This window comes from Sturnira hondurensis, unplaced genomic scaffold (assembly GCF_014824575.4).
Source record: "Sturnira hondurensis isolate 20B ecotype Veracruz unplaced genomic scaffold, ASM1482457v3 Scaffold0019428, whole genome shotgun sequence".
Taxonomy (NCBI): Eukaryota; Metazoa; Chordata; class Mammalia; order Chiroptera; family Phyllostomidae; genus Sturnira; species Sturnira hondurensis.
The window spans coordinates 192017-218132 of record NW_028092059.1 but is presented as its reverse complement, the minus strand read 5'-3'; the positions used below and the strand labels follow the sequence as shown (position 1 = coordinate 218132).

Genomic DNA, 26116 nt, shown 5'->3' with positions numbered 1-26116 from the left:
AACTTGATGGGTTCGGAATAAGTCTGCAACTGTGAAAACATCATCGTGATGTCATAAATTTATCCACCACCTTCCATAATTTCAATGTGAATACAATGAACACATATTTGAAAATACTGATTTAGAACTATTTGGCTAGAAAACCTGTAAACCATAGTATTTTCTCTTGCTTAAAGAAGGCTGCCAAGCTCACAGCCATCTAACCAAAAAATTTTATTTTATTTCCTTAAGAATCTAAGATGTTATAATTTCTTTCTAAATCTTTGAAGTATACTAATTAGAAAGGGCTGCATACAGCAGGGTCTTTTCACTGCAGTGGTTAATTGCCTTTCAATCAATATTATCACAGTTAATCCTAATTTAACCTTTTAAATGGCAATTTCTTTTATTTTACTATCTATCCAAGTACTTGTCCTCTTCTTTGTATTTTCTACGTTACTTGATGGTAACATATTCATATTTTATCTTAACCATCCTGGTTGTCAAGTGTATATTCATCCATAGATTTAATCACCATCTCATTTATACAAAAATATTAATGCCATGGATACTATTGTATGGCTAATGCAGAGGTAATTTAATTAATCACATTTTCAAATCTAGAATGTATAATCTTTTATTTTCATAAATCAGCACTAAATGTCTTTACCTGACTTGCATCACATTTGTTTTAAAGGGAAAAAATAACTGGTCTAAACAAAGTGCAAAAAAGTCTTTTACTTTTTCTGTTCCAGTTCACATCCGTATACACAACTATTTACCATCCTTTTCTAACATAGAATTCATTTTTTTTTTACATTCTAGGGAATTCCAATCAGTTTAATTGACAGAATTTTCCTGCCTTTCCTCAGAAGGTATAAATTTTTCAAGTGCCAGGAACACATACTAGAATATTTCCCAGGAGTGGCAGTTAATTGCGACTTGGTTTACTGGGACTGTGGCATAGAGCCTTTTTGTTTGTTTGTTTTATACCAATATACTCTGGATTAGAAAAATAGGACTGAAAACCAATGCCTACAAAGTAATAAACAAAACAAACAAACAAAAACTATACTTTGTAAAATTACTTTGCCATGATAGCTACATACATAGAGTTGAATTGCAATCATTTCTCACTGACATTAGTTGGTACTTTTCCTAAAATCAAAGTAGTTTTTATTTGTTGTAACAAATCGTAAACATTAAAAATGAGGTTTATGCTTTATTCTAAAAGTATATATTGCTTATTTCCCCAGCAAAATGTATTCTTTTTACTTTTGAACAATTTACTTTAATGGCCCTCATTTCTTCTTCCACCCATCTAATACTATTTAGTGTATGCAGCAAGAGGATATCACTAAAAAAACTTTATAGAAAAATCATAACTTTCTATTCCAACTCTTTGTATTTGAGGAACGAATTATTTCCACAACAGAAGCACTCCACAGTGTTTTCTCAGCAGAGCATTTCCTGTCAGGCTGACAATATCAGGCACAATACTTATACACGTTACATCTTTAAATTTTGTATATAAATATATATGACTAGAATATAAACATTTTGATGATGTAAGACATATTAATTTACCATTGATGAAAGGAATAAACCTGCTAACACAGTTCAATTACTGAGTACCAACCCTTTCCAATCCTTAACTAATTCTTTCCGTGACCTTCTGGAAGTACCTATTTCACCCTGAGTTCTTTGACCTTTAGCTACTGTAATATCTGTACAATTTGACTTGAACTTAAACAATTATTAATGCAAACTTTCTATATTTCAGTACTCTCTAAATGTGAATTGGTATGTGTATTGACATACATTTCGGAATAAGGAACTCTAGTTTCACTCTTAACAGTATTTATCAAAGGAGCTGACTGGTCCTTTTAAGGGAGTCACTTTGTTACCGCCAATTACATGTATGTGTTTAATTATGTTCAGTATGCTTTCCTCTCTGGAATGACTTGATGAAATTTTGCTCCATTTTAACAATGACAACAACCCTTTATTTAGATTGGGAAGCTCGTATCATTGCATTTGGAAATCTGGTTGTGTGGGGATTGTGGTACACTGTGTTACTGGCCACAGTTTACATGGGTGTCTATCCCTGCAGGGGCCCTGCACGTGGCAGGGTTAGACTTCCGTGCTCTGTCAGCTCAGTGACTTCCTTACTCCCCTGAGATGAATAGAGACCTGACACATGCCACTTCCACGTAGGAGCTTTAAATGCAAGAATAAGGTTTGTCATATCTGTGCCTATAGAGGTCATTCCCTCAGCCTGCAACCCAGAGTAACAACAGTGTAGAGGTGAACAACAGAAATTTGTTCCTTAAGCCTAACTTAGCTTATCTTGAGTAACAGAGAACCCTAAATTGAACTAAGGTAAAACAAAACGTTGATGATAGTTAGCCCTTTGCATGATTCTGTTAATATTTTCTTCATTAAATAATTCATCTCTTTTATTTATTTGGAAATAAATGAATACTGAGCAAAGTTTTATTTTTAAACAGTAGGTGCAAGGTTTTATAATGGAAGTCCTAGGTGATCATTTAAGAGTGGTCCCTCTAGCATCCCTCTGACTCTGAATAAGACTGGACTCATCAAAGTAGAAAACTAAGAAATATTTCACTTTTAATAAATTTAACTGATTCCTATGCCAAGGAAACAAATATAAGTATGAATTAGCAATCACAGGTGTATGTTATTTCTAAAGAATATCCATTATAAAAGCAATTTAATTATTTACAATGGGAACTTCTGACCACCTTTAGTTTGCTCTGAGTTCCAGCAATATTAGTAAGATTCACCAACAACAGGCCAGGAAGCGACTTAACCCAGGTATTAGTTAGTTTCTTAGATCTCACATTTCAAAAATACCTCAGCTACTTCCTCCAATCACAGAAATGCTCACAGTGACTGATTGTGTTAAAATGCCAGAATTGTTCTGTTTGACTTTAGAAGATAGAGTAACATGTATATAAAAATGGCATTATATAGATAGAGATTGAAAAATTGATTACAACTAAATGGTCAAACAAGGAAAATAATGGGAATAAATGGGAAATAGTTGTGTGTTATTCAATTTCTTAAACATAAATTAGATATTTTTGAAAACTGACTTCCTCCAAGAACCTGAGAGTTCTACTCAGGACTGTGAAAAAGTAATAAATAAACACACAATTTCTAAAATAACTATGAAAAAAATCATTTAAAACCTAGACTTTGATGTAACTGAATAACTTTATGCCCTGTTTTTCATCAGGTTCTGTTCTGAAAGTTAACCTAACACAGATTTAGAAATAACAAACTTTATTGAAAATTTAATTTTAGAATTCAAATAAAAGTTTAATCCAAGACAGAATAGTCATAATATCATACAGCTTTCGCATGAATATATTGTGCTTATCTTTGGGCTCCATTATTTAAGAAAAAACCCAGGAAGAAATCAATGAATTAAACCTCCTTAAATACATATTTTGGGAAGAAAAATAAGAAACCAAAAATATATTAATGAAGTCAATGTTTACTTTATACAAATAAATATCTTCTGATATGATGTATCTTATAAAATTCTCAGGAATAATAACAGCACTGTCTATGTGTATAGATATTTTAAATTATAGAAATTGTTATTTCTAATTCCAAAATCCAAAACAATGTGGGCTTCACATTTTTCTTAACTAATGCTTTTTAACATGAAGGTCATTTTTAACTTACAGGAAAAATTTTAAGAATACCACTTGCAATGAAAATATGACAAATATAATTTTCTTAGGTCATTTGTGAGCTTTTCCATCAGCAGCTCTGAAATCAAATTTCTTTTCTTTCTCCTAGAAACTCTTGATGTGCCAAAACTTTTCAGTTATATTTAGATTTTCCAGCTGCAGCTCTATCTGCTGTTATGTCTTATACCTTAATTTGGGGTTAGATCCTCTATAGATGCTGGCCTAACATTAACCTCTGACGACATGGGATCCTGTTGGTCCAGACTATTTTAAAAGATAGCATGTGCAAATACACACACATGCACTATTCTTTGACTTATAAGAGGACACAGAATATACTGTCTTAAAGACTCTGAAGATAGTGTTCCGTGAGCATTTACTGTCATTTTTCCCCCTGGTAACTTTTCAAGCCAAACTATGTTGCCTCCACCTAATGTTGCAAAAGCTTTGGGCTTTCACCCAAAGTGATTCTAAGACTCTGGTATGGTGCTGTGTAACTTGGCATCTTTCCTGGAGGTTAACTTTCTTAGGCAGCTATTTCTACACACAGACTATGTAATAGAAGAGACACATGGCCAGATGTAACATGGTGTTTAATTATTAGAAGCTGACACTATGAACTCGGGATTCTGTAACCTTTTGGAAGGTCTTGTATAAGGATTGAAACTTCCTTTCAAATATGTCATTTTTTCTCATAAACATCAAGCCAGTGAATTGTGTTTGTAGATGTACTACTTGTATCAATTAGCTATTGCTCTATAACAAACACACCCTGAATTAGGTGGCATAAAACAACAATCACTTATTTACTCACAATCAGGAATTTGAGTTACAGTGAGATATTCTCATATAGTGTTATGACCACAAATTCTGGACCTCCATCATCAGGTGAGTCAGTAGGGGTATTTCTGGATGCCGTTCATACACCAAGAGATGAATACCCATAACTTATCATTGCAAACTATGGGGCAAGCTCCTTGACTCTCGGGCCACATCACTCAGAACATTCAATGAGGAGTTAGATTGCTGGGTCAGAATAGAGACTGAGCACCTGATTGGAGGACATCAAGTGACTATGTGACTGCGACTTCTGTGAAGAACTGTCAAATCTGCTGAATCATGATACTGTGTGACAGTTTGTGGATAAAATGCTACATTCAGAATCTAGCCCAAGCAGGTCCAGAAGACCTATATAGGTTACATGAACACATGGCTCAAGCTCCTATTCTATCTTTCACTGTTATATCACTGTGTCTCCCCGAGCTCACACCTACAGCCTCACAGGGATTCTTAACAGCTAGCTCGTGAAGGATTAAAAACTTAAGCCTGATTCATGCATGGGTCACCTCAATATGTTGGCGAGCACCCAAAAAAAATGGACTGGAGTTGTATTGTAGGCCCACTGTGGGGTGATTCTGTAAGACAGTGGTGAGGAGAAGGAGAAATCTTCTTGCAAGAAGAGATATAAAAGGTAAACTTAATTTGTTCACTTTATAAATGGCAGAAACATAGAGTGATTGGCAGAAAGTGGAGAATGGTTCTGCTTGTTGGTCAGAGGTGAGAAGGAGACAGTCTGGAAAACTAGAGATGAAGAAGTCTGGCAAATGTCAGGGAATTTGTGGGAGTGGCCATTGGACACACAGGCACGTGTGTTGTCTTACTGTCTTCATGTCTACCGACAGTAAGCCAGTCCGCCAGACATCTCAGTTAATTGAAGTCCTCTAGCCTGTGTTGTTAGTCACTGGAAGCCTGCACAATACACTGATGGATGGCATGGCCAGAATTGCGAGGATGGAGACTATGCACAGACCCAGCACTGTAGCTCCCTTTCTTCAAGACTGATGTAACTCCTGCCACTGCTGAGTGCTCTGGCTTCTAGCAGTGGAGGCAGACATTGAGCCATTCAAGCAGACCAGCTAGGTACCTGATAGTAAATTGACTACATCAGACCCCTTCCATCCTTAGAATTGACATCAACACTGGGCATGGGTTTGCCTTCTCTGTCTAATGGTGCATCTACCTTCCCCACTATTCCATGGATTTAAAAATACCCAGTTTAGCAACATGGGGTCATTCACAATATTGCCTTAAACCAAGGAAGTGATGGGAACATAATTCTTGGCACATGAGGCTAAAATCCTCTGTTCATACTAAATAACACATTATTTGGGAGCAATAAGCCTAATAGTATAATGGAATGGCTTCTTAAAGTCTCAGTTAGGGGAGTAGCCTGGGGATAAGAGCCTGTTTGGTTGGGCTGCCGTATTCCAAGATGTAGTATGTACATGGAATCAGTATCTGATACATGTTGTAGTAGTTAGAACACATGAGTCTAATGACCAAGAGGTAGAAGTACGAGTTGCCCCTGTAGTAACCCATTTGCAGCATCTATGCTTTTGATGTTTGCAGTTGTGGCTCTACTGAATTATAAATGTTTATTCTTGAGATGGGGAGAAGTAACACCAAACTTAAAGCTATGACCACTGGTTGATAACTATGGACTCAAACTGTGAGCCAACAGGCAAATAAAATAGTTGCTATACTTATGAGGATAATTGGCCATAATTTTAATGGGAAGGTAAGGTTGCTCCTGTACTATGGGTATAGGAGAAATAATTGAGGAACTCAGGTGATTCATTGAGATGCCTCTTGGTGCTTCCATGCCTGTTAAGGGTAGTGAACTGTCAATTGCAGCAAACAGAACCTGGCAATGTCCACAAATTAAAGTCTCAAATTTGGTAGATATGAAACTCTGATGTACTTCTTAGGCAAAACACACGGACCAGTTATCGTCCTGACTGAGAGTAAAAAGAAATCTAGAATTAGTGGTGGATGATGAATATCAAATACGGCCTCAGACACAGTTGCAGTGGAGAAGTGTAGCTTTTGCCACTAAGATGTTTTTGGTAGGTTTTTTGGTAGGGATTGAGGCCAGCCACCATCTTGAAGGTTAGACTTAATGTGAGGTATAAGTCTATTTGTGTATTGCAAGGAACAAATTGCACCAGAGACTTCTTGTGTCCTGCTTTTTATCCATTTGGCTTTACTTGCGACTCTGGTTGCAGCTATTGTACACAGTTCTGGAGGGACTGCAACTCCCTTTGCGCTGACCGCATCTTGCCTCAAGCATGTACCACTTAGCTCCCTTTTGCTACGTATATTTTCTGAGTCTATGAGTAGAACATCTGAAAGAGCCTTCTTGGCATATCCATACCTGGGCTGCCTGAAAGGACGATTTAAAGATGTTATCTTATCCCAGAGGCAACCATAAAACAAAGGCATGTGAAGCTGATGGAAAAGCACTTCGCCCTGTCAATCCTTGGGTGGAAAATTCTGACAAGTGTCCTAAACATTCTGTGACCAACTCAGTAGTGGCCCTGGTTAGTGCCCTTTCTTGCTGGTTCAGAATTCCTGGTTTCTGGGATCACTTCCCAAATAAACTTATTACAACAGGATTCTAAGTCTCAAACTTTGCTTTAGGGCGAACCTAGACTCAGCCAGAAGACATATATGGCAAAACTATTTGCTTAAACAGGATTCAAAACTAGGTCTCTAAGAAAGGGAAGGATCATTCTTCCACTGTGGTATACCTGTCACTGTCATAAAATTTAGCATAAACAAATATATCATCAAAAACCCCACTAGAAAATGTAACATCTAGCAATCACATACTAAAGAATTTAAGGTGACATCGTTCATTACAGTGTATGAATGATTCTTCTGACTAAGTAGGAATTTAGTGTTAAGTAGCTGTAAAAGCTGCCCCAAAAAGGAAATGTTATTGAAACAAACATTAGCGGCCTCTGACTACAATCTGAGGGTATCTTGACCGTAGCAACTGTCTTTATTATGGACCCATTGGAAACTAGCATAGGGTAGTATCCAAATCAATTATGAGAATAGATTACTCGAAATTGTATGCTTATAGATGAAAGAAACACATAATCATTATCAATTTGGTAATCCCTTATAAAATTTTATTTTTGTTTTTTACATTCTCTTCCTAAATAGAGACAGAGGATATGGGAAAGAATTGAGCAATCTTCTTAGGAGAGATTAGCAATGTCCTTCCAGAAGTCAAACTTCATGTTTTGAGGAAAAAAACATTTTGAGTGGCAAAAGTAGCTAATGACAACGATAATATCAAGAATGCAGTCACAGAGCAAAAATCTTATCCAAGAATTAAAAAAACACACAGTCTTACTTTAAAAAAATAGAAATTCTTGTAAAGGAATAATACTCATTTGACGTAATTTTCCAAATTTCGTACAATGGCTTTTTGTTATTTGACTTGTACTTAATCATAAATAGTAGTTTCATGATACAGGCAAACGTACACTGGAAATGAAAATTAACTACTAAATATCATCCCAGAGAAATCAAGATTAAACTTCAATTTTTCTCCTAGGGTAATTTTGACTCACGATCTCCTATAACCTTCAAAGACTTGTGATCTGTCTGAATATGCACCGTAAGGATATTTTAATTGTGTACAATGAGACATTCTACAGTTACTAGAAACTTAAAACATATACTAAAATTACAAAGATAAATCTATTGCTTTTTATTAAAAATGTGTTAGTACACTGATACTACAGAATCATCAAAATTTCTAAAAATACATTTTAACTTTTATTTTTCATAAAAAGTACAGCATGAGCTGAATTAATATTTGTCATTTAATTTGTAGATCTGTGAAGAAAGATGACTTCATTAGTCTTTAAGTCATTAGCAATCAGATTTCTTCAATATAACAATTAAATGACTGGAAAAAATCTTGAATTTTATAAAACTGTATGTATTTCTCTCTTTACACTGTGAATTATGTTATTTCCAAAATAAAACTCAGTGAGTAGTAACCTTAAAAAATTCATACTTGGATACAAATGACTGATTACAGAATGTTACATATATTTTTAGTTAAGCAATACAGTGTACCTTTAGGTTTAATAAATCTTCTAATATTTGACTACATATTTATTTGCTAACAGAATAAAATGCATCAGTCAGTAACAGCCAAGAGTAACTTCTTTGGGTAAGCCATGGAAAACAGAAGTTCCTTTCTAGGACAAAAGATATATGTGTGTCATTGCCTCCCTGCACCCTCCATTCTAGGATAGGACAGAGACAAAGGCCTTCCATCCACTGAGTGACATTCAGGGCCAAGGGATTTCATGTCTGTATTTTACCACATAATGAACACCACGTCGGAACACCTAGCCAAATCACAACAGCAAAGTCAATGCTGGAACGCCAACAAGCCACCAGATGGCAGCAATGCTTTTATGAATAATGCAGCATTCTGTGCGGTCCATCTAAGATTTCCTATGTTAATAATAGAACAACCCTTTATTTAGTAAAAGGACAGATTTGATCGTAATAAAGCCCGCCATTTTTTCATGTCATTAGTTATACTTTGTGTGGTTTACGGGGTTTACTTGCTTTCTACTAGCGTTTGCCTCCCCCCCCGCCCCCGTATTTATTTTCTTGCACATTGAACATTAAATTGTTGTTGAATTTCATTTTGATATTGTGGTATAAAATGCCTGTGGCTTGAAACAAATATTTTCCTTTCTGATGGACAAATAACATCTGTGGTTGTAAATGTTCTATTGTAACTGTCAAAAGGGAAGGTTTTCACATAATTTCCTGCCATGCTCATCGGCACATCCTACACATCAAAAGATGGTGTTCATAACCTCCCTTTCCACAATCTGACTCAAGTTTATCACAGATCTCAAGTGGTAGAAGCTTGCTCTGTAATTGATCATGGGTGTGAGAATTTTGAAAAATGAAGCATTGCTTAAATTCAAGTTAAAAAACTATCAATTTCCAAATTACTTGGGAAGAGAATCTCAATATTAGTGTTTCTCTCCCCGTTGGAGCTTTTAGCAGCAATTTATTCATTTTACCACTGTAAATTTTGGGGTTTGCACATGTTCACCCAGGAAATCAGACTATTTATTTCTTCTAGTGCTGGAAATGAAACCTTAGGCAAATTGGTTGGACAAAGGCTAAGAATCTAATAGCTCTCTACGAAAAGAAAATTCCTCTGAGCCCTCAAGGAAGTGAATGTCCCTTCCTTGGTCAAGTCACTCATTCTGCTCTATCCTTTGAAAACAGTTCAAAGAGCTTCTTTCCTACTTCTCCTCAACATCAGGCATCTCATCTCATTCTTTCACATAGGTCATCTCTCAGCATCCTGTTCTGTTAAGGTTAAAAAGAGCAACCTTCTCTCCTCTTCGAATAATGAGAAGCCCTGACTGTTCTGCAGTGTTTTAAAGCTTTACTTTTGAATATTTATTTTCTACTAAATTTTGAGTAATGTGTTTAACTCACATACTGATTCTATGCACACATTCTGTAAGTGCCCTCTGCATTTCTGTATAAGTGTCAGCATTTTCTTTCACCTTAAACTTGTTTTTTAAAAAATTCCTGTGTTCATTTCAAGCCGTTGTGTATGGATGTTGCTTTGTTACTGTCTTATACTGCTTTAAATATTGCTTTGAGGTTTGAGAGTTTTGCTCACCACTGCCCAGATTTTTCTTCTGCTCAGTGGCTTGTGTCATAGAAACATTGTGAATATATATATATTTTTTTCTTGCCTTCAGATCCAGCCTCGTTACCTTATGTTTCTAAAAACTGAATGGCATTAGCTATTTATCTGCCAGTGATCCTACCCTACCCAAAAGCTCTCAGTTTTATATCACCCTGTGTCATCCTTATGGACAAGCTGTAAAACGTGATACCATTTATTGGTGCCATCTATTATGTATCAGTTTTAGGGATTAAATGGTTCCTTTTTCTGGAAGAGGCTTGTATGCTATGAAAAATAATCATATTCACCATGAAATAAACATGGCTGCCCTCTTTTAAAAATATAGGACTTTTGAAATAGACATGACAGAGGGATCTGTTGGTTTGAATGTTGTCTTGCCAGCATCAGTGCAATATCTTCTGTGCTTTACAAGACAAAAATCACAAATGGCAAAACCATGCAAAACACTTGGTGATTTTACTTCAATCCCATGAAATTCCCCATTGGCAGTACTTGCTTCTGCACAGGTAGCATGTATGGTCTGAAGTCCCAGCTTTGATCCCAAGCAGCTCAATTCACCTCACCCTGGCTCTGCGGATGGGGCCACTGCACTGTCCACCCATGCACGCTGCAGGGAGCATCACACTGGTTCTTCCAGGACATCACGAAGCAAAGTATGTTCCGGGACAGGGGGAGGTTTACATCATGATGTCAATGGGTGAAGAACACCATGTTTCATTTATCCTGGCATCAAACTGACATCCAGAATTTATTTCAAAAGCACCACTCTTACCCTTGAGCAGATAGAGCCAGCCATTCCAGAAGGCAGCGCAAAGTGAGCTCACCAGTGATCTAAGCGCATTAGGTCACATGCATACATTCCTCTAGTAAAATTTTAGAAGCATAAGAAGCCAAGTTGACATTTTCTTTTTTCCATTACAGTTTTTTTATTTATTTTCTTTTGTTATTTTAAAATCTCGATTCCCTTGGGTAATTTGGGACTAAAATTTAATAATATGGCTATTGTCAGCCTTTACTATCATCGGGTGCATTCCGCTGTGATGGTAGTTTGAAAAAAGAAATGACTACAGAGAGATAGTGTTACACCCTTTAGTAGCTGGTGGAAAAAAGAAATGTGTAAATGAGGACATATCCTCATAGACCACTAAACCTTGGGGAATCATCAGACAGCTTATACTTGCTATGGTTTCCTCTAATAATATACTCAATTTATCAGTGCTTTCAGTATATATTTGAGATTATACTTTTATAAAGTATAAAGAGAGCTTTTTTTTTACTTCTCAAGCATTAAATTTGCAAAAACACAGTGGCTCCCAATCCCATGATCTGAACAAGTGGGCGCGTTTCATTGGAGGGGCACCTTTCTGTCCATCAGCTGTGTCTGCTTTTCCTTTCATGTGCCAGGCTCAAGGGCGCTTTAGGTCTCACCTGAAATTCTTACAATCAGTTTCGCTTCCTGCCCCCGGGTTTTCTCTTCTGCAGGAAATCTTAAGCACTCCTGACATTAATATTCCTAAATCAAAACTCCAATTATAAAATTATATCGCTCCATTCATCAAAATTCTTCTGTGCAGTCCCACTGGCAACAAATAAGGCCAAAATCATAAAAATAATCAGATTTCTTTCCCTTTAATCAAAAAGAAGTATTGTTCTGATATCTCAGTAGGGAAATAAAAAAAGTTACCACTGCCTCTTGTTTTGGGGCATAGTTTCTGCACTTGCTTCTAAGTTCCCTTTTATAACTTGCTATCAATAGCTTGGGAGAGGCTTTTAGGACAAAATGCTTTCCTTAAAGTATTAAGTGGGATCATTAACTTACATTGACTAGAAATTATATTAATTATACTCTTTGTAAGAATAGAATATTAAAAACAATTCAGTAAGTTTTGAGGATACATATTCTTAGTTACACAGTGAATGAAAAGATTTTCCCTTGGTGCATTGATTCCTAGTCCATTGGTCAAGTTCACAAGGCCATACAGAGAACAGAAGTGGAGCAGAAATCCTGAACTGTATTTCACAGATGTCTACCTCTCCTGTCCAGGTTCTTCCAAAATTTACACCTGAAACTGCTCTCAAAGTGTTGTGAGACATATGGCTAGTAAATGAACAGTAATACCCGGTGCATTAATACTGAAATCAATCTTTTGGAGTTGCTGGCAAAACCAAAATTGCTTCCTTGTAACATTAACACCAGTGGAAGGCAGGTGAGTAAGGGCTGTTATCCCTGACAACCTTGGTGTGAAAAACCATAAGTTGGAGGAGGGATCCTGCTCTGGGTTCTACATACAGACAGGACTGACGGATACGACTGACAGAGCAGAGCCGGCACGTGGGTCCCCAGACTCGAGCGCTTTCCCCTCTGCACTAAGTGGTGAATGAATATCTACTAGGAAGATAAAATGATTGGGGACAAGATAGAAAGAAAAAATAATAATAATTGAAGAATAAACCACCCAGCTGAATTAGATATTAATGCTGCTCTTACTCTGGTTTATTTTTAATGCCATGCCTTTTAAGACACTGTAATTCTCTAAAGGGAAACCAGCCGTACTTGAAATGTAATGCATATAGGAATGTGAAGAATCACCCTTCTGCATTTAGTCTAAGAGCAGTGAAAAATGAAAAAGAAAATTGGTAAAAGCTCAGATTTATTTTAAACCACCACTTTTAACAGAAGAAAATGGATAAAAGCAAAATACCAGTAGTTTTTTTGCTTACAATAACATTTTCCAAGATGTTATTAAATTATCTTTGCATTAATAAAATTAAGGAGTACTTAAACATTTTAACTTAAGGCATATTCAGATCAGGAAGAGCAATCAAATTATGTTTAAATGTAAAGCATATCCTTGGAAAGTATTACATGAATGTGTTTGATATGTACCCAAAGTCTGAAAAGTAATGCAAGTAATGATAAACCTATTTTGCGATTTACTTTACTCTTAGGAATACAGCCTGGCCCTGGGGATATTTTTATATATTAAAAGAGAACTCAAGTCCAGAAATTTGTCTATGATTTTTGTCGAGATTATCCATTGGTGCTGAGAGAGGAGAACAGACCTTCATCTTCTTGAGTCATTTAAATGTTTTGTTTTTTAAGAAGGCAAAAGATTTAGTTCTAATCAGCTATAATTCACTAATAGTAGAATCACCTTATTTAAAGGATATAATTGATAGGTGAGCCCACTGCATATTATGGGTAAACATAAAAAAATTATGGTAAAGGAAACTCAGAAAAACTGAGACCTAGTCACTGAATTTATTGAGTGACATTGGTTAGTAGAATTACATAGATTTTCAGTGTACTATTCTACAATACATCATCTGTATATTGTATTTTGTGTTCACTACCCAAGTTAAGTCTCCTTTTTTACCTGTTTTTCCTCTTCCACCTCCCCCAAACCCCTTTGCCTCTGGTAATCACCATACTATTGCCTGTGTCTATGAGTTTTTTTTTTCTTTTTTGCTTAATCCCTTTATCTTTTTCACTAAGCTCCCCCAAACCCATCCCCTCTGATATCTGCCAGTCTGCTCTCTGTATCTATGAGTCTGTTTGTACTTTGTTTATTTTGTTCATTAGATTCCACATACATAGTATTTGTCTTTCTCTGACTGGCTTGTTTTGCTTTCTTTACTCTCCTATTTACAAAAGGGAATAGAGTTGACACTCTGGAAACCAGCTGGAAGTCCTGAGTCTATATTGTGGACAAAATTGCCCCAAATATTTTGTGACAATATTTTTTTACTAAAAGAAAGAAATTTGTTATGTTCAAAGCCTTAGCAGTAACCACTGGATTAGTTAAAAGGTGTCTAATCCTCTGGTTAAATACGTATAAAGCAGAATTGAATGTAGAGTCTCTTTCTTTATATTTTATTTGAGGAGACAAAACTACCTTACATGACAGAGTAAAAAAAAAATTAAGTGCTAAATTAAATGGCATGGAATTACAGTGTTTAAGACCATCTTATATTTAATAAGGGGTAGGTAGTTCCTTGGAAGTCAAGAATGTTTTTGAGATGGGTCTATTTGATACCTATGTCATAAACCCTTTCCCCAACTTTCAAAACTATTTTTCACAGAGAGCTTTATGTTCAAAGGAAGGAAGAAAACCTAAGTGAAAATTTTCCTGTAACTTTGAAACAAGAAGATGTTAGAAGTGAAAAAAAATCACTGATTGTTTTAAATTATTTTGCAGCCACTTTCTATGTTGAACTTGCATTTGAAAGGCTCTGTAAAAGCCCAGTGTGCCCGTGAAGGGAAGAAAGTGACAGAAGCTGTGTGTGTGAGGATGCCATCTGACAAGGCTGCCATCCTTCAACATGGTTTTATTTAGTTATTACAGCTCTCTCTCCGTAAATGACATTTAGGATTATTTAAGATTATGTTGTAATCCCTCTAATCCTTAGTGCTTTAAATTTCAAGCTAAACACCAAACAGCAAACTAGCACTTATCGGGAATGTTTAAAACATGTGATTTGAACATAAATCTTTTTATTCACTCCTTCCCTGATGAAGACCTAGCGTTGCTCTTAAGTGAGAAAACCCGTACTGCAGTTCATTCCAAATCACTAGGTCGCTAAATGTTTTCTCAAGCTACATCAGACTGGTGATGGTCCTTGACAATTATGCTAAATGCACAATTAAACAAAAGTTAGCAGCAGTGAACATTTACTAATTTAACTTAGAATTTGTATAACCTTTTATAATGACAAAGTGTCTTTCTGTGTGTGTGTGTGGAAATGGGCAGTTTCCCAAGGTCAAGCTATTGGATATGGGTATATACATATGTACACTGTATATGCATGTACCTATATACGCTTATACTTTTTAAACACGTGATATGACTTGTCTGTATATACTTTATTATAGAAATTGCTAATAATTTTAAGAAATGTATTATTTATTAAGAAGTACCAATTAAGCCAAAGACTGTTCTGTTAATAATACAGACAGATGTTCTTGAACTCAGCTAGAGAACATCATTCTGATTTACAGAGAGTCGTTGAATACTAAGCCTTAATACTTAATTAATGTTGTCACTGTTATGTTAGCATGTACCAATCAAATAAGATTGAATCTACATCAAGAGTTGAATAAAACTTTGACTATGAAGGAAATTTGGCTTTTAATATGGAAAGAAAATGAACAACTCAAATGTCCAAATGGCATATTACAAAGGAAGAAAACAAATCAAATCTTTCTTTTTTTCTTTTTGTCACAAACGTGTGCATCTGAGTCTTTCAAGCATGTTTCAGGCACATAATGTGTTGTTTGTTTTCCTGCTCATTTTAAGTTTGACTTTTCTGCAGACACTGTAATTATGTAGCACATAACTGCTAATCCATCAACTTTTTAAAGACAGATTTCAAATTTTAAATTGTTTCTAATTTTTCTCTTCTATGATTTTTTCTTGAACCAAAAATCTCAATCACCATTTGCTATCTGTAATCTATAATTCATAGACTAAGATTGAACACCAAACCTGATTCAAACTAGGGATTCTAAAGCTGTTTCTGATGTAGCACATCAGCTGTGATGGACTTTTTCAGACAGGAAGAAACACCTCATTATTCTATAGGTAATCAAACCCTTGCACACATACATTCCAACATCCAACAATGTTTTAATACCATGTTTTTGAAGTATAATCATGTTTATTCTGATCATTTGCGAGTTAGACCAGCTAATGTAGCTAATCAAATATTGATGCAAGTCAGCTCTCTGGCAAATCCTTCCCAATGCTTTTTGTTGTTGTTGTTGCTAACAGAACTATAAAAACTATTTATACAGTTTCTCTCAAAAGGCTTATTCCAATAGTATGTACCTATAGATATCTATTAGTACATTATACTTAAGCTCATGTGTTTACCTAAACTCGTGTGTTTAGGTGATAGAAAGGTTTCAGCATGAGAAAAAATAAGTCACATTATTCACCCCAAAAAGAACAAAGCAGAAATGAAATTTGAATCTTTCACTAACTTTGTTAATCATAATATCCTTATAATCAGATCTTGTTTCTTTAAACTGAATGGTTTATGAGACAAAAAAAAAGATAAACTGGATGTTAGAACAGTGAGGTTCTGGGAACTGCTCAGGTGCCTTACAAATACAGCTAACTGGCAAGACAGTCACCTCCAGAAAGCTACTGAAAGTGAGAACGCTTTTAAATATCTTTACAAGTACCTATATTCAAAAATATGAAAAACAAGTGAAATGCATGACAGGAGATGGTTATTCATGTTCAATTAAAGGTTAGGAAGATACATATCATTAATACAGGTGGCTGAAATGTCTATGTTTTCTTTGTTCTTACCTACATAAAATTATACATAAAATTTTTCTTTGATATTTGTGGTCCTACACATATATCATATATACTTGACTTTCATCCTCATTTGTAATCTAATTTAACTTTTGTAAGTTTGATTAGAAGGAACTAAAAAGGTCTGCCTTAGCCCAACTCCAAGAATTCTATTGTCCAAGAATTACGTACATGTCAAATTTCCATGTCTTCATTTTATAACATTGGTGACTAGGATACTGAAGTTACAACATATAACAAAACTAAACAACTCAGCTCTCACAATCCAGTTCAGAACTAATCATGAGGCTAGGATTATAACTTCCAAACTTCGTAATTTATAGAATAACAAAAATAGTAAGATGATGGGAGATGAAATACATCACTGACCTACAGTTTCTCACTTTAAAACAAAGTGCATTTTTCCTTCTTGGTTTTGAAAATTCACATTCTATTCATTTTTGACTTTTGTCTTATGATTTTTAGGCCATTATGTTTAGTTTTCTCTCTTTTTTCTATCTTTTTGGGGGAGTATGAAACATCATATTAAAAGGAATTTCTAAACAGAATAATACTAGACCCAGATAGATAATTTATTCCAAAATATGTTGAAAGTAGTGTTTATTTTTTTTTATTAACAGGGGTCAAAAGTATTTGGATAAACCTGAAATAATGTCTGAAAGAATTCAGAATGAACTAGAAACCAGTTTTTTTCCAGTGAAAGTTCAGATAGAAAATGTCACCAACCTATACTTCTGTAAGACCAAGTATATTAATTTCTGTGGTGCTGAATTTTCTCCAAGACTCAAACTATTCTTAGAAGACATTAAATATATTAATTATAATAATTAAATTCCTTGGATACTAAATGATATAAACCATAAAGTATATCTTTGATTACTTTAGAATTTAAAGGTGAATTAAATATCATTTAACATAGAAAAAGATCAACCTTCATAATCTAAAGTTATTAATTGCCAAAGGAATTTTAGTAACATCAAATGTTAAACATTAAGTTTTCCCACTTTCTTTTATTTACTTTCAAAAAATTCATCTGATTTTTTTCATTCAATGAAACATGATTGAAATTACTAATCACAGTTTTTTTCCCCCAAATTAAATTATGCAATATAGAAAGATCCAATTTTTATAGCTGTTCAACTCTCTGTATCCCCACCCCCAAATCACACTAGTAAGTATCACTTATGGCTAGGTGGCAGAAATGGCAATGAATGTAAATAGTTTATCATAATTAGTGAAGGCCTACATAAAATCCATTTAAGTCAAGCATTTTAGGTTTGAACCCCAAAGAGCTAGTAAATATATTACAAAATTCAATGACTTCTGGGTAGGGAATTAATCAACACACAGTGTAGATTTGTTGTTTATATAGCAGCCAGTCATGAGAGTGAAAGAGCAAAACAACCCCAAATTCAACGAGAAAGAGGTCAGTTTTTCACAATGACTTTTGCACAACGTGATGCCAATGAAAATGCACATGAAAACATCATGCCAAGATAGTCTGATTTCCATTACCCGAGATACCTCAGGTTTAGGAGGAATAGGAGTAAACTGACCATAAGTAACAGCCTTACCTGAAAGACATTCTTTCTGCTTGATTTTTCTTTGGCCCATTCAATATGTGCTCCACACAAATCCACACTTTCTGGTTTGTTCCCAGCTTTCTGTAAAAACAAAAGTGAAGTAAGAATAAAAAGTATACAATGTTGGTGATATGTGTCAGAAAAATGTTTATTGAGTTAGCAGCTATACATATTTATAATGTTAAGCCTTTCTCTTCCTGCCTCCCTGCCTGCCTGCCTTCTTCTCTTTCTTTTTTATTCTTCTTTTTTTTAAATTTTCAAGGAGGTATCTGAACCTTCACATCTTTTGCAATATTATTTACAATAGTCAAAACATTGAAACAACCTAATTGTCTGTCAGTGGATGAATAGAGAAAATGTGACACACACACACACACACACTCTGGAAAAATTTTTCCACCATTAAAAAGAAGGAAATCTTGCCCCATGTGATGACGTGGATGAACCTCAAGGGCATTGTGCTAAGAAAAGTAAGTCAGACAGGGAAAAGGCACATTCTCCATCATCTCACATGTACTAAACATGTGGAATCTGAAAGGCTGAGCTCATAGAAATGGAGAGTGGCTATCACGCATGGGTGGGGAAACGGGGAGTTGTTGGTCGGAGGGCTCTCACTGTGAGCTGTCAGTCAAGTAAGTTCTTGGGGTCAAATGTACAGCATGATGACAAGAGCTGACACTGTTCTGTCCATTTGGAAGTGGCTAAGAGGGCAGATAACAATTATGAACATGACATGCACACACAGGTATCCATGTGAGGTGATGGATGTGTTAACTAACCTTAATGTGATGATGGTTTTGTAACATATTCAGGGTGGCCAAAGGTAGGTTCACAGTTGCTTGTATGGATACAATAATTAAAATACCAAGGCAAGAATAAACTGTTTTGTGTACACAGAACTGTACACCTACTTTTGCCACACCCTCTACATATATCAATTCATACACCTTAAACTTACACAGAGTTTTTTGTCAAGTGTACCTCAATAAAGCCAAAAATATAACAAATTGAATTAATATTTATTAAGTGGCAATTGTGTATCTTTTAGAAATTCACTTTTCAGACTTTTAAGATGATACACATGGCTATATGTTTATTTGTATTTAATAAATTTAACTTAGACCAAGTGGATTTTAGCATTTGCTTCCTATTACACAGTGTGGTGTGGGTGTTACTTAAAAGCTGTTTTTACTTCTTTAATTCATAATACTCACGTAGTGAGAGTACCATCTATACTTGCCTCTTCACATTTTCACTTGGTTTAAGTGATTCACACTTATATAACTTTAAATTTTTGTAACTCCAAATATTAAACAAAAGCTTACTAGTTTAGAAAATGACTTTATTATTTTTTTAAAGTTGCCATATTTGAAAGCTGCCACTATTTTCATACGTTCTGAGCTACTCTAGATTTTTCTATAAATTCAGTATTTTTCTCAAACCATTTATTCTAAAATAAAATAAAATTTTAATGTAGAAGTCAGAATACTTTCATGTAAATTTTAACAATATAAACTTTAGGTTAAAACCTAAAACTATCACAGAATGGTAAAAATTTTAAAAGAAATCTGCACAATTGTTGCTTTATAGCCACTGTGACCAATTCTATCAGTTTAATAGAAATAGACTATTTTTCAGAAGAAGCCAGATACTTGGGCTTTTTTATACTAAATTGTGAAGTTTGGGGGGAACTCAATGAAGCCATTCTGGGGAGGAGACACTGCACAAGCCACACATAACTGTCCTTCAGAATAAATTCAGCTGGCAGGATAGCTGCTGATAGCATATCGTTCTTTTGTTATTTGCTAGTAACCCTTTGAGAAGCCCAACAAGATGAGCGTGCCTCTCACAGACACTTTCAGTCACTGAAATGTTTTCACTGGTTCATCCATCCACACTCTGTCACTCAGGTGGCCACTATTGTGCAAAATATCCTCCATGGACATGATCATTGTTGAGTGATTTATGACATAAAAGAAATTACAAAACACCCTGCTTCTTCTTCATTAAATTATGGGAAACTCAGAACCCACAAAAATAATCATTAAGACTGTGTAACAAAAGAGATTCTCTTTCCCATAGAATGCAGTCACGGAAAACAAAGATGGAACTATTTTGCATAAGAAGCATTTTTATGTGCCAAAGCAGTATGACTGTCAATTTATTTAACTATTTTAACAACTGTATGATGTAGGTACTGCTACCATCACCATGTTGCAGGTGAGAACATATGCCAGAAGGGTTAGGTAAACTAACACAGGCAGAAGAGGAGGAGCTGGGATTGAAATGTGAGCAGTGTCCCGCCAGAGTCTGCTCCCCACCACTGTGCAGGCCTTGAAAACTGAGTTTACACCATAAGCATACTTGTTTGAAAACATGTAATATTTTAGGAAAAGATATAACTTTCTTTTTTTTTAAAAAGATTTTATTTATTTATCTTTAGAGGGGAAGGGAAGGAGAGAGGGAGAGTAATATCAGTGTATGGTTGCCTCTCGTGCATCCCCTGCTGGGAACTGGCCTGAAATCCAGGCATGTGCCCTGACTGAGAATCGAACCATGATTGTTTGTTTCGCAGGCCCGTGCTCAATCCACTGAGCTACACCAGCCAGGGCAAGATATAACTTTCATACTGCACTCTAATACAGACATATTTATGTTGTTTCCCTCCTTTCTTGTTAAACTTGATCTTCCCATTGGGCTTCACACCACCTGTTACCTGGAATACCTCCCAATTCTCACATGGCTGATTCTTATCCCTCAGACCCCAGCTAATGTCACCTTGTCAGAGGTCTTCCCCAGCTCTCTTATATAGACTAGTGTCACTTCAGCATTTCTGGTTACCCTTTTTAGATCCAAAGATAAGAATTCGCATTTTCTATTTCCTCTTTCTGTCCCCATTTCCCATTTTTCCTCTTGGCTCCCAGAATTCTGGACATGGAGCTGTGACTCTGACCCACCTGCCTGAGGAGCTCCCGTGCCTGGGATGACAGTGGAATGTAGAAGCACTGGAGGAGCCCGGCCTGTCAGTGCCTGACATGTGCATCGCAACGCATGATGTGTCCTGTTCTGCCTCAGAGGAAGTCATGTACCTTCTCCTGCCCAAGGCTTGTCCTTTCTAGTTTCTAATGCCATTCCATCTCATTCCTCATTCTCTGAGTTATATTCACCTCTATCCTCCTGTATTCCCAATATTCTACTCTAAATAGATTATATCCCTTAGCCCAGTGATTCCAACCCTTTTCATCTGATGGCACACATGTATGAATTACTAAAATTGTGCTGCATGCCAAAAAAATATTTTTGCCAATCTGACAAAATGAATAAGTATAATTTTGATTTGTCCACACAGGACAGCTATTGCTGTGTTAGCTGTTGTCATTTATATTATTTGAAAATCTCAGGGAAAAGAGGTCAGTGCCCCTCACTAAATAGTCAGGTATTACGTGTTTTAAAAATTATTGTGTCACACCACTTGAAAATTGCTGCTTTAGCCTATAACCATACTCAGGTCTCTCTTATTTAAAAAAATGAGGAAAGCAAGCATCACCCCATAATGTCACTTTTGTATATCTCATTTGCTTATTTCCTTTCCATTATTGAAAGAATTCTTCAGAGTTTTTTGCATTCACATTCTCTGCTCACGGTCCATTCTTTTCTCAAACTACTACAGTCTTATTCTTGGCTAATCTAAAACACTTTAAACACTAAGGTCAACAAAAACAATCTGCTGCCTTCTCTCCCGTTAACACTGTACTTGAATTCTCTGCTATTGTGTTCTGCTGCCCCACTTCTTAAAACCATTTGTCCCTCAGCTGTCAGACTTCTCTCCACATTCTTCTTTCACCCTTCAAACTTTTTATTCTGTTTTTTTTTCTTACTGATTTCTCTTCCTTCAATTCTCTTCATTTTGCCATGTAAGTATTGGTAATTCCTAGTTTACTGTCCTAGGCTTTCATTATTCCTCATGGTTTATACACTTCTTCTGGATTTTAAACATGCCTCTGACCCATTACTTAAAATACATTTACTCCTCAATAGTTCCCCTGGTCCTCAGCTCCCTCTTATGTGACAGAACTGTATTTCCTAACTAAGTACTATGAAAATTAATACACAGAAATTTCATTTAAAGTGGAGTCAGGAGGCAAGAAGAGAGAACTCTCACACACATATCACTCATTGCACATGACTGACCCTAACAAGAAGGGACTTATCTTGCATCTTTGAAGTGATGCTTCACTACCTCAGCAGGAGAAAGAAAAGATTCTTGCTTGCCCAGTACCAGCGCAGCCCATGCAAAATCACTACCTTACCATTTGCAACAGCATGGATGGACCTAGAATGTGAATGGATTATGCGGAGTGAAATAAGTTAGACAGAGAAAGACAAATACTATATGATTTCATACACATGTGGAATCTAAAGAACAAAATAAACAAGCAAACAAAACAGAAGCAGATTCACAGATACAGAGAACAAACTGAGGGTAGTCCAGTGGGAGGGGGATTTGAAGAGCCGGGTGGAAAAGATGAAAGGATTAAGAAGTACAAGCTGGCAGTTACAAAATGGTCATGGGGATGTAAAGTGCAGCATGGGGAATATAGTCAGTGATATTGTAATAACTACGTACGGTGCCAGGTGGCTGCCAGAACTGTCAGGGGGACCACCTCATATTTTACATATTTGTCTGAGCACTGTGCCGTACCATTAGGGTATAGCAAAGACACCTCAGTAAAATCATGGTCTTCTTATCAATCACTTTCCCCCTTTTCTCTATTCTTTGCCTTGGTTAATTATCCCATTATCGGTTTCACCCTCACCACTTTCTTTATCATCCCCTTTCTCTTACCACCTGCCTCCAAAAGGCGCACACACAGCTCGAATTCCAGAACTGTCTCTTCTTTATCCCATGACCACGACCTCACTTGAGCTCTTCTTTTCTCTCTTTGTTGGTCCCTCTGGGACCAGTCTATTTTTTTCTAAAACACACATCTTGCCATGTTTCTTCTGAAAACTTATCATCTACAGGATAATGTATAAATCCCCTTAGTTGGGAGCACAGGTACCTTTTCACAATCCCCCAAACACTCTTCCCCAGTCTGCCCATTACCCCGTTCTTCTGCACACTGGCTCTGCTAGACTGATGGCCATTTCCAAACTGCAGCACTTTCGCTACTTCATACATGGGCATATAGGTGTGCACGCACAACTTTTTAACTGGGACACACTTATCTCTCTTCCATCCACTTTCCTTGCTTGCCATTTGTGCCACTCCTGCTGGTTTTCATAATTTAACTCCGAAGTAATCTCCATGAGGCCCTCCTTTGCCTCTGTGAGCACAGTTACTCACTCCTTCCCACCATTTCCCCTATCCTGAAACACACTTTGTTATAATGATTTTTGTTATCTAGACATCACAACTCTTTTTCTTGGTGTGTTTCTTTTCTTCAGCTGTACAATCAAGGAATAAGCTAAGTTTACATAATACTTCTTTATTTTCCCCAAATCTAGCAAAGTGGCTCAAAATAAGTACTCAACATGTATTTGTTAACTGACGAATGAGTTTATGCACTGCATGAAGGTAACAATGGAAAATTTCCCGATTCATTTTAATGTAGTAATAAGTAAAACTAAATAATACACCCAAGAGGGATAGCTTACAAAATGAGCAATACATAGGAAGTAAAGGTACAATATTTCAATTTATACTGATTTTTTGATAGAAAGTGAACTTACATGGCACCATCAGAACAAATAATAGAGGCTTGGGGTGAATTCAGAATTGTTCCAGAAAAAGCTAGATTGGCTTGAATAAATTTCAAGCAAATAAATATATTGGCTTCATGAAGAAAAATAAAATAAAAAGATATAGGACTACAGTAATAAATAATCCTAATCAATAGTTCACTTTTACAAGACTAAAGCAGAAAGACCTAGGCTTGAAGAACAACCTTAGGGACCAAGCTTCACTGTAAGGGAACATTTTCAGTGTTCAGGCATTGCCAAACATTGGGATAAGTTATTCAGAGAAGTCATAAAATTTATTTGGAAATAATCAGGATTTTATTCCAGAAGCCTGAAATTGAAGAATCCTTTAATAGAAAATATATTTCTGATTCTACAGCTATAAAATATAAAACACAAAAGTCTGCTAATGAACTACACCATGCCAATGGATTATATTGTACATCATTATAAAGGTATCTTTTTAAAAAATTGACTAAATAAGAATTTAAACCTAAGAGTGTGCATATCATATCTCATCTGGTGGTAAACTTAAAATATAAATGACTGATTTTAAAATATTTAAATGGAATTATTTAAAAGTTACTGCTTCTGGACAACAAAACATAAAAGCCTCTTTGTTGGAATGATGTGGAGTCATTAAAAATTGATCCTAGGTCTTGTCCACTTCTGATTTTTATTATTCTCTTAGTCCATCTTTATCATTTCCCAATAATAGCTGACAGGGTATTCTTTCGATAATATAGTTTTCCCTGACTTAGATTAAACCTTTGGGATTAAGTTTCCCATTTTTATGGAATATGTGGGGCCTTTTTGTGTATATTAAGAAAGTATGGAAGGCCAGATGCTCTTTCTGCCTGATGATATTTTCCACAATGAAGATCAGACATGTGTGTGAGCAACACGTCACTGAGTTATCATATCATTATTGCTAGATATGGTTAAAAAATAAAGACAAGGCTCAAAATTTATGAAACAGGATATTAGCTATCGTTTTTTATTTAGGATTAATTGGTATTCCAGAATAAAGACTCAGACTGTCCTTATCAGTCTGAAACACAAAACATAAAATCTATTTAGAGAAACTAAATTTTAGCACATAACCAGTTTGATTCTGGAAAATCATTCACGGAGGAGGATAAAACTCACTTATAAATTCTCATTTGCGAAAGATGATTTAGGAAAGAGTGATGAAGAATACCTGATCTTATTAATGTCTAAAGTATGTCCACTGTCAAGATAGAAGAGGATATTTTGATTGTAAGATGTGGGTTTCACATATATGAATATAAATGATGTTAATAATAACTGCAATTGTTTCTACAGTAAAATTTCTCAGTATATAACAAGACCAAATCAAACCAGCTTTCAGAAAAGCAAATCTTTGTTAGTGATTTAGGGCATGAGAATATTATGTGTTTGGGTTTGAGGTTTGTCTGATTGTTTATTTTAAGGAGAAACTATTCTCTCCTTTTCAAGAAATGAACATCTATTGCATTTATTGCTGAATCAGAATCTTGCTAGAATAAACAGTATAGCTTCTATTTAGTCTAGTTTTGTTGTATACTGATGTTGTCTTACATATATATTGCATAAAAACCTATTTATTCTGCAAGATGAGTTGCCTGGGCACATTTTTGATGCCTGAAGTACCCCTTGAACAATCTCTCCTTCAACCCGTCTCCATGCAGTCCCACTCAGCTGTCCCCATAGTTGACCAGTGCTGAATGAACCCATACGGTCCCATTTCCTGAGGATGACCAGCCAGTCACCTTCATGGAATGCTAAGCGCTCTCCTCTTGGCTGCTAGAGGGTAGACAGGCCTTTGGCTCCCCAACCACTTCCACATTTGGATGAAATGCCTCTATATGGAGTGTGAGATCTGAGTTGCTGAGTAGCCATCCAAGGGTGTACCTGGGGTCTACACAATGAAGGCAGTGAAGACTGGATGGTAAACTTTAGCCAAAAGGAAGCAGGGGACAGGAAGAAACATGGCAGATAAATTCTTCTTCTCCCTCTGCTCTTCTCAGTGGTGCTCTGTGTCTCTGAGACTCACTGCAGAGCAGTAGCCAGCAGGGTAACCCAGCCCCTCCACTGCTTCCCATCATCCCATGCCTTACTTCACTCTCTGTGTCCTAAATTCATGCCTCCCAAATAAAGCGTGGATGCTTAATTCAGGCTTTGTTTTCTAGGAAATGGGGG

At 35.9% G+C, this 26116-nt stretch overlaps 1 protein-coding gene across 2 annotated transcripts in view; it reads right to left on the bottom strand.

Moving 5' to 3' along the window:
* The window catches only part of ARHGAP15 (Rho GTPase activating protein 15), a 630630-nt gene that overhangs the window by 484126 nt on the left and 120388 nt on the right, over nucleotides 1-26116 (bottom strand). For both annotated transcript variants that reach the window (XM_037027857.1, XM_037027858.1), the window contains exon 6: nucleotides 18164-18253. In XM_037027857.1, coding sequence (XP_036883752.1) covers nucleotides 18164-18253 — 90 coding nt within the window. The remainder of the gene's footprint in view (nucleotides 1-18163; nucleotides 18254-26116) is intronic.